Source organism: Gavialis gangeticus, unplaced genomic scaffold (genome assembly GCF_001723915.1).
Source record: "Gavialis gangeticus isolate Ggan-Ray unplaced genomic scaffold, GavGan_comp1, whole genome shotgun sequence".
NCBI lineage: Eukaryota > Metazoa > Chordata > Crocodylia > Gavialidae > Gavialis > Gavialis gangeticus.
In genome coordinates this window covers 50,480,033-50,489,970 of record NW_017728996.1, presented here as the reverse complement: position 1 = coordinate 50,489,970, position 9,938 = coordinate 50,480,033, and the positions used below count along the sequence as shown (strand labels likewise).

Genomic DNA, 9,938 nt, shown 5'->3' with positions numbered 1-9,938 from the left:
TGGGTAAGCACAAAACATTACTATTAGAGTATTAAGTATCCATGGCAGATGTAGTTTGCTAAAAGTTCCATAATAGAAGTGTGTCGTGGTTTTAATAGTGGTAGAGTTCCAAGAAATAGCTGGTCATTGCATGGGTAAAGACATCAGCACCCTGCATGTATATGCCATTAAACTGAGCCCCAGCTGGGTATTCTAGTTCACGATGAGATTCCAGTTCTAGCGTTTCACTGTTTTCTTGGGGTGGTTTGTGTCATTTCCTCATTTTGTGCAGAAGGGGCTAATGGGGAGGAGAGCTCTCTCTTAAATAAAATGAAACAGCAACTGTGTATCCATCAAATGTTTCCAGAACTCAACCAAATTTCTCTCAACCAAAGCTTCACTTCTGCAAAGATAATCCCTCAGATTTTTATCTTTTTTTAAGATGCATTCTGTTTAGATAGTCATGATTCACAGCATCTGTTGCTGGCAGTGCTTTAGAAACAGATAGCTTCTTATGGAAAGGAAATATTGCATGCCATATGGTATTTGCCAGGGTAATGGAGTAAATCGCTAAAACCACCATCCTGGGGTGGTAGATTTACCTTCAGATTATATATGCTGGGTTTCTGTTACTGGTTATGCTCATTCTTTTGTAGAAAAGCACATTTTAAAAGATGATTACGAGTAAGTTTATATGCATCCATTAGTGTCTGGTTTTTTGTTTATTTGCAGTTCCTACCTCTCCGCCAAAGGATGTGACTGTAGTAAGCAAAGAAGGAAAACCTCGGACCATAATTGTGAACTGGCAACCTCCATCTGAAGCGAATGGCAAAATTACAGGTGCTGTTTTTTTGCGTGCTTTCTGGAATGATCCTCTTTTCTTTCTTCTGATATGCAGAGTTGTGGAGGGCAGATGGAGAACATACCTAGCGGACAGCAGCCTAGACACTTTATTTAATGTTTATATGGATATGTATCACATTCATTTTATCAATCCCAAACACATCCAGTTTATTTAATGCTTATATGGATATGTATCACAATCACTTTACCAATCCCAAACTCATCCAGATGTCTAGACCTTCATCCCATTTGTTTATCTTCTCATGCAGCTCAAATCAACTGCTTATTTTCACATCTACTGAAAATGTGTTCAGTTTAAAAAATAAAGGCAACACTCACATTTTGAGCTCACTGCCACTCTACTCCTTGGCATTCCTGGGCTTGCATTGCAGTAAAAGACTCTCCCTAAAAGAGAGGTCTAAAGAATTGAAAATGAACACTGAAGAGCTGTCATTTTAACTGTTCCAGAACACATCGTCCTCGCGATCTTACATAAGCCTAATAACACACTTTGAGAAACACACATCTACAGTTAGACAAGCCCATATATATATAAATATAATTATCTAGATATAAAAAAAAACCCCCTTTGTACAGGCATGGTCTCAAACCCAGTGTGTCCAGCCACTGGAGGAGCCTCTTTGTTCAAGGCTTGTGTGCATGTGTGTGGGAAATATGCACACTATGGGTCCTGTGGAAGAGCAACCGTTTGGGGCTGCTCAGTGTCCAGCTTCTCCCAATAGGAGCACCGATACTGTAGATACGCAGTTCTGCACAGATACCGTACAGTTCTGCACCAATGCACAGTTGCACAGATGCACCGGTGCACAGTTCTGCACCGATACTGTAGATACGCACAGTTCTGCCTGCCTTCATTTTTCTCTTATCTTTGTTAACTGCAGGCTTCAGGGCTCTGTGTAGAGTGTCTTGGTTAGTATCAACATTACTTTCACTCTCTGTCTTTGGTTAAAAGTTGTCTTTATATTAAATTCTCCATAATTTTGCCTTTTTTAGAGATACCAAGTCTCTTCCTAGAAAGTTTTCCACCCTAGTTCTTCATACTATTTAGTTAGTGCTTGGTGTTGAGGGTTTGGTTCTTCATTATAGATAACTGTGAAGACAAAGCTGCATTCATGTAGTGCATGTTATACATCGGAAAAATAAGGAGACAAGCAAATTGTTTCAGAAAACTTTTGGAATGAAGAGGAAGAGGTGGTGGTGGTAGAAATTGTAACTAATTCATTTTAGTAACTTTTAAAAAATGCTTTGTAAAAAAATAATGTTATGATTTTTGTTGTGACTGATAACACTTGCTGTTCACCATGGAAGGAACTAGTTGTTTATTGGGTTGGAAAGGTGAGACTTCCCCATTTTACTGTTGGTACAAGTCTCCATTTTCTAACCTTTCTACTCGGTGAATGTTAAATTGGCAAGCCAGAAGATATTACATCTATCTTAGTCTGAAAATTGCTTAACCCAGGCTTCTCTACTTGCAAATTATGCAGACAACCGAAGTCCATGCCAATCAAAACTATCTATTACACCCCTTGAAGATGTATAGAGAGACACCTTCAGGTATATAATTGGCCAAATTTGAAAATTTGTCTTCCCAAGCACAAAAAAGTATTTGACCATTCTTACCCTAATGATGAACATAATGGAAAAACTAGCTCGCTTTCTCAGCTGGGTTAAACAGAATTTTGCAAGACTCAGCTTTTTTACTGTTGTTTAAATATGCAATAGCGGTGGCCAAATGTTTTAAAAAATCCTTCTCTCAACTTTTTGCAATCCCACTGTAAGAAGGGATCTGATATAATGATGCAGGTCTACGAAGCATTAGAATTCCCTTTGTGTCGGATGGATATGAAATCCACTATTTTTATTGGAACACATGATTGGACTGCCCTCTGGTGGTATTAGGGGAAACAGTGTAGAACAGTTGTTTCTTAACTAAGTGCCATCAGTTCTGGATATTGAATGCTGCATGGGGTCCAATGGAAAAGAGAACAACACTTTGTAGAGATGTAGTCAACACGTTATCATAACACACGTATAAATAGGCATTTCTTAACTTTTGTGTACTAACTTTTGCAACCTTCTTGTTCATGTCATAGAATCAGAAAGTTAGGGCTGGCAGGGACCTCAGGAGGTCGCATCTAGTTCAACCCCTTGCTCAAAGCAGGGCCATTCCCAACTAGATCATCCCAGCCAAAGCTTTGTGTAGCTGGGTTTTGAAAACCTCCAAGGATGTAGCTTCCACCACCTCTTTGGGTAACCTGTTTCAGTGTTTTACTGCTTTCCTAGTGAGAAAATTCTTCCTAATATCTAACCTAAACTTCTCTTGCTGCAACTTGAGACAGTTGCTCCTTGTTCTGTCATGCATTTTTATATGTGTATAAAATACTGTAAAGTGCCAGTCCTGGGTTCTAGATGTCTTTCCTGCACAATACATTGAAAACACCAACCAATTAATACAGACAAATATAAACTCACTTGAATTACCTTAGTCCTTGGGAGAAATTATCGCTTTACATACTGCCCCATGCACAGACTAGGTCATTGATGTGTTGTTTTGTGGCTAGACCAGGAAGTAAGTAACAAGATTGCATCTACCTGCATGCAGCCCTTTGTTCACTTCAAGGTGCCAAATGATGTAGAAAGTCCACGCAGGGAAGAAAAACGTCAACTTATTTCTTCTCATTTGTTCAATTATGTAGGTGAACTAGACTACCAGTGAACTTGCCCTATACTTGTATTAATAAGTGTGGTTTTTTTAATGCCATTTGCTATCTGACAATACTTGTACTATATCTTGCTTTCCTACATGTAGGTCATTCAATAAAAGATTGCACAGATGTAATTTTCCTATAGCTTTTTGTGTGATATGCAAAGATTGTTTCAATTCATGTTTTTAATTTTTTTTAGTAATAAACAAGTAGCACCAGAATTAGTTCTGCATGAGAAAGTACTTAGGATGTTGTTGTTTAATTGCAGGGTTATAATTTTTCTCTAAAATGTTAATGGTTGAGGTAGAACATCCTTATAACGGTTTTCAGATTATTATATTACATTGCTCTCCTGTGGTTCGAAAGGAAGATTAAAAAAAAAAAGGGGATTTTCTCCTAACTGAATGTAGACTATGTGAAGAAGGGGCATTGCTTTTTCTAAACACGTTTTGTAATATTGTAAAAAATTCTGGTGGGATATGTATCTACTACTTGCATACAGTCATACAGTCTGAAACAATGAAGTCAAGGATTTCTGAAAATCTTAGTAACTTAGGAGCACAACTCACTGAAAGTTAATAGGACTTTTGTGCTCTGATTTAAAGTCTATTGAAAATCCTACCCTTTAATGCAAAATCTTTTTCTTTTTGGTTCCTTTGAACAGGATACATCATTTACTACAGCACAGATGTGAATGCTGAGATACATGATTGGGTCATTGAACCTGTTGTGGGAAACAGATTGACTCACCAGATCCAAGAATTAACCCTTGATACACCATATTATTTCAAAATCCAGGCACGCAACTCCAAAGGCATGGGACCCATGTCAGAGGCAGTCCAGTTCAGAACACCCAAAGGTAAAATCTGGTGTTTCTGCATGTGTTCTCCAACTTGCTCTTTAAAAATGGTGTAGGAAAAGCTACTGGCAGCATGAATTCTGAATTCAACCTCAAGGGAGGTATAAAGGAAAACGGACTCTGCCTAGGAAAACTTGTTTGCTATTCCATCTTTGGGCTGTTCTTGCATGTAATGAACGTACAAGCCAGTTTGTGCTCAGATGTTTGTGGAGCCTTATTTTTAAATTACTGATTGACTCATAGGTCTTCCAGCTGTTAATGCATACAGTCCGTGCCTTAGGTGTGCCTTGGAAAACTGATTTCTAGTTCCCTTAAGATTTTAGGTCCAGTGTGTTGCATCCGTCTGTGGTGTAACGGTTCAACCAATAGGATTGGCAGTTGGTGGCCTGTGAACAATTGCATGTTAATGTGATGGATGATATAACATAGAACTAGCATGACACAACTGCCTCTTTAATCAAGAGGTGCTTGTTCATGGGTAGCTGATGAAATGGCAGGAGTAAAAAGTGCATTGAAAATATCATGCACCAAGTAAGAAATGGAAAGAGAATTGTTGTCTAAGGGACTTTATTAACGTAGATATTTTATCATTTGAGAGGGAGAAACAACTTGACAAAAAGTTCTGCCCAGATTTAGTATCTCTTGACATTATTTCCATGGTAGTGTCTGTTTAAAAAAGGGAGCTTGAATCTCTCTAGTTTATTTCTTCTTTGTGAAACTTTGAATTCTATCTGTCACTTCTTCAGATCTGGTGATCTCTCTTGTTCTTTTTTCCTCCCCTCTGCTTGTCCTGGTAGCTGAATCCTCAGATAAAATGCCTAATGATCAAGGTAAACGAATGGACATCCTTTCTCTTTCATTCCTTCCTTTTTTTTTTTTTTTTTTTTTTTTTTTTTTGTGCATGTTTTTCTTTTCCACACACAGTTGCACTTGCTAAATGAAACATATACCAGCTGCTCTAAATATAAATGAGCAATATCTCATGGCGCTTTTAATAGCCAAGGAACTGGAAATTCTATTTGTGGTTTTTGTGTCAAGAATATAAAGTGATCTCTGTAGTCAGATGTCACATGAAAGGACAAGTGGGTTATGCCGGAGCTGAATCATTCTGTCAAAATGAATTTGGATTAAGTCACATTCAAGTCGGTGTCTGACCAGTGGACACTAGATCGCAGTATAGAGAGGTGGAAGATCAAAAACAGTTGGCTAATTAACACAAGTGCTGTTGTGAGCTCTACATCTATAATCATTTTTACAGTAAAGGGAAAACACCCCTGGTCTCATTCAACTTCCTGCTTGAGAGATTCTGCCTGTCAGCTCATTTAGAGCTGTCTTCCTTAAAGAACACAATTATGTTAGCCTCCCCAAAGCCTAAGGTTTAAAGGTCCTCTCTTGACAAATGGTAACTTGGAGCTTGCTTTGTAAAGACAAGTTATATCATGAATGTCCAAGGCAGTTTTCATTTTCTTTAAAATAGGTTTAACAGTCCTATATGAGGAGGGAAAATGAGCCTAGAAGGGATAAGCTCTTGCAGGGACTCTTGCAGTCTGTTTAGCTAAAAGATTCAGCCTGCCTTAAAGTGGCTCAGAATGTATTCTGCAATATTTAGACCTACTTTTTTTAATCCAGTATTGAGAAGTTGGTTATAAACATGGTTAATTTTGCCTGTTTTATATCAAACAGTGCCATTAGGGAACGCATCCTTATTGAGGCTTTTTCTTCCAAATACACTGGGTGTGATATAGCATCACCTACGAGGCTACAGCAGGGGGAACAGAATTGCCATTTGTTCTTCCCACCATCTTCTGACAGACTAAAGCCTCAGGTTTTATGTAAACGATGCTGCGTTCTCCCTTTCATACTGCTGTGCTAGCCAGCGTTATACACACGACGAGCCTCCATGTCCAACATACAACATGAGCATCTTCTCTCATAGTAACGTTTTGGCCAATGCCCTTAAATGCATGCACCTCTGAATTTGTAGAAGCTAGTATTAAAATCAAGAGACTTCTGTTATAGAATTGCTGTAAGAATAAGAGGGATTTGAAGAGGTTATCGGTGAGACCACTTGGTGAAAGAAAGGAAAGGAAAACGTAGGCTGAATAATGGAAAACCTTGACAACAGGATCTGTTGGAAAAGACTTCCTCAGGATGAGGGCAGAGAACCGGAGAAAGGAGGCAATACACCTCTACTGTCCCACAGTGAATTAAATCTCCGGCCTCTGCATTTTTGCTAATTTGTCTTAGCTACATGCAGTGGATATGTTTTCAAGGAATATGTTTTTAAAAGCCTCTCCCCCATAATGTTTTTCTTCATGTACATAGTCATTACCTTGTTCCCCGCCTTCTTTTCCCTTGTAGTACAAGTGTCAGCATGCGGTAAGACTGGTTCTTTGTTGAAGCTGTCACTGTGCAAACATTTGTTTTGGTCCAATACAAAAGAAAAGTAAAAGGGAGATGTCTATAATATACAAGAGAGCTAGCTTAAAATAGCACAAGGTAAAAGTGTTTTTTGTAGCTCTGGCATACTTGTTGGGCATCCCCAAGATTGATGGACTAAAAATGGATATGCTCAAATGTTGGCAAACCTTTTAATGAGTGCAAAGAGATTTTATTTCAACCAGTTCTCTCTGTAGAGGAAAGTAGAAGATCTCAGTGCACAATTTCTAGTACAGCTCCCTGCAAACAAATTGGTACACACTCTAAACCAAAGGATAGGGCAGGACCAAATGTTGGTTTTAGGGTGTTTATTGTATTGAAAACAGGCAGTTTTTATACCTCTGGTTGCAATGATGATCCCTTTAGAGGGAAAGGGGAGAAGCTGGTTGCTTATAATTTTTTGTGCGGTGAGACCAGTTTTTCTTTTAATTACAGAAGTGTGAAATGGCCATAATAGGATAATCAGGCTCATTACCATTCAGATAGATAGAGCTGTTGTCAAGATAATATTAGACATAAACCAAACTCCCGAGAATTTAGAAGACAGTCTATTGATCCCTCATTCTAGGAATTAGATATTTGCCAGCAACAAACTCATCAAAGTCATTACTGGAAATAGGCCTAAATTAATAGATTTTAAGGCCAGAAAGGACCATTATGATAATTTAGTCTGGCCCGTTGCATAGTGCGAGCCATAGAATTTTACCTAGCAATTCGTCCATTATGTCCTTAGCTTCTGATTTTGAGCTTCAGAAAGTTATCTGGTTTTTATTTAAAGACTTCAGGTGATGAAAAATTCATCCTGCCTCAACATAAATTCATCAGTTTAACCACTGGAATATTACTGGTAAAATGTCTACTTTATTTCTAGTCTGAATTTGTCTGGTTCGGGTTTGCATTCATCCAAACTCATTATGTCTTTGTTTAAGAGCCCTCTCATACCAGCAGTCTGCTCTGTATGCAGTTACTTGAGACTGTGATCAAGTCACTTCTTACCCTCCTCTGTGATAAGAGGAATACATTGCATTTCTTCAGTCTGCCATTTTTAGACCTCTGGTCATTCTTTTTTGAACGCTTAGCCTTTTTAAAGTGTGGACGCCAAAACTTGGATATAGTATCATAGTAATGAAGTAACATTTTCAAAAGCACCAATATGATTAGATAAGCCAAGTCCATTATTCAGAAGTGACTAAAGGAGCCTGTGTTTCATTGGCTTTTGCCTGTTATCTCACAAAAGCTGCAGGCAGGCATAAATTTGAAGCGCTCCAAATTTCACTCCAATTTGGAGTGTTTCAAATTCAGTATGTTGCAGGCAATGGACAGACCTGCAGCCCCTGCCAGAACACTTTAATGTTGCTGAACCGGCACCAGTGTGCTTCCCCCTGAGGGATGCAGTGGGATTTGCTCAGTCCTGTGGTTCTGTCCCCCTCTTCCCTCCAGGTGTGGAAGAGCAGAGCAGACAGCCAGTGAGCACTCTCTCCATGCACTTGGCCTTCTGTCTCCTGGTCTCAGGGCTGGAGAGGATGATTCCTTGCATGCCTTGGGCTCCAGAGACTGCTGAGGATAGCTGAGCACACAAGCAAGCCTTCGTTGACTTGTCCTCCCTGTTCCTCCTTCTCTCTTTCTCTCTCTCCAACCCTCTCTCCCCTGTGGGAACACTTTGAATGCTGGAGGACCAAGTAGTCCATATGTCCAGAAGTTTCAGGAAGTTCCTCAAAAAGTAGCGCTTTAGTTATGTTCTGCATTTTTGGTGGATCATTTTGAAGTGCTTCAGCCGTTTTTGAAATGCATATATGCTCACTGTTAGAAGCACATCATACATTACATCTCTCCAGGATCTTTGCCAGCTGTGATTATATATTTTCTTCAAGGTCAGTTTTAAAGATGGTAAATAGCGCTGGGCCAAAAACAGTTCCCTGCAGGGTCTCAGTAGAAATACCTCTTTTGGATAATGATTCTCCATTTATGGTTTTTATGCCTATTATTTAACCAGTGTTTAATGTGCGCCACACTTTTTTGTACAGGGACAGTGTACTTCAGTGTACTTTTTATAGTGACTTTATAGAAGTTTGCGTGTGACATTTTTTATGATCTCCATTCTCTGCAGGTTTTGTAATTTTATCAAAAACCTTTATCAGGTTGTTTGACAAGATTTATTTTCCAACACTTATTTAAAACAACACTGATCCGATTGAATTATGCTCCCACTGTTTTTCATTCTTTACTGTTTGTGCCTGATATCAGTCTTCATGTAATTTGACCCACTTGAGATATCCGGTTGTTATTGGACTAAAGTTACGCAGGGCATCCTGTGGTCTTTATTTCTTGGTTCTCTGAAGCTTCCTCAGTATTTCAGGGTATCATAAGCACCAGCTTCAGTAGTTCAGATTATTCCGCTGGCCAATTCCTTCAAAACTCCTCAGCACAAATTGCCGTACAAAAATTAAAAATGTGTCATTTGCTATTTATCATTTTGGCTAAGGCACATGCAGGTAAAGGTGCAATGGGACCTAACGTGCAATCCACACAATAGCGCGTACTGCCATACCGCACATTTGTGGCAGGAGGTGCGATTGTGGGATGATCATTAGATGCCATCGTACCTTATCACCGATGCAGCAGCACTGGTTCCCACAGCTGCAAGCCCTACAGCTGATGTGGTTTGGCAGAGCTCACTGCAGTGGTAGTGATCCCCCACTGCGAGCCCTGCAGTGACGTGGGTTTATCCCTGCCAGCCTTATTCCCCCATCCTAGCACAGACTTCCCAAAGAAGGGCCCACCTGCTGCCTAAGCAGTGTTACAGGCAGATTGGGGGCAGCACCAACATGTAGCTGGGGGTGTTGGGGAAGGATCCACAAAGGCCTGAGAGTTATCCTTGGAAGCTCATGAATGCTGTGACGGTGGGGCGGATGGAGCGTCCTACAGGCTTGGGTGGGGCTCGCCAGCGCACTCAGCGGCAGACCCAAAAGTGGACAAGAAGCACTTCTGGTCCACTTCCAGGTCTGCCAGGGAGTGTGCTGCCCCCCCCTGCCACCCCAGCTCAGTGACTGGTGCCTCCTGGGTCTGGGGGGACACCTGGGGTCCCCCCACGG

General features: G+C 40.1%; 1 protein-coding gene across 1 annotated transcript in view; it reads left to right on the top strand.

Moving 5' to 3' along the window:
* The window catches only part of NEO1 (neogenin 1), a 321,940-nt gene that overhangs the window by 269,010 nt on the left and 42,992 nt on the right, over positions 1-9,938 (top strand). The window contains exons 19-20 of the mRNA XM_019503843.1: positions 712-819; positions 4,213-4,407. Of these exons, the coding sequence (XP_019359388.1) occupies positions 712-819; positions 4,213-4,407 (303 nt within the window). The remainder of the gene's footprint in view (positions 1-711; positions 820-4,212; positions 4,408-9,938) is intronic.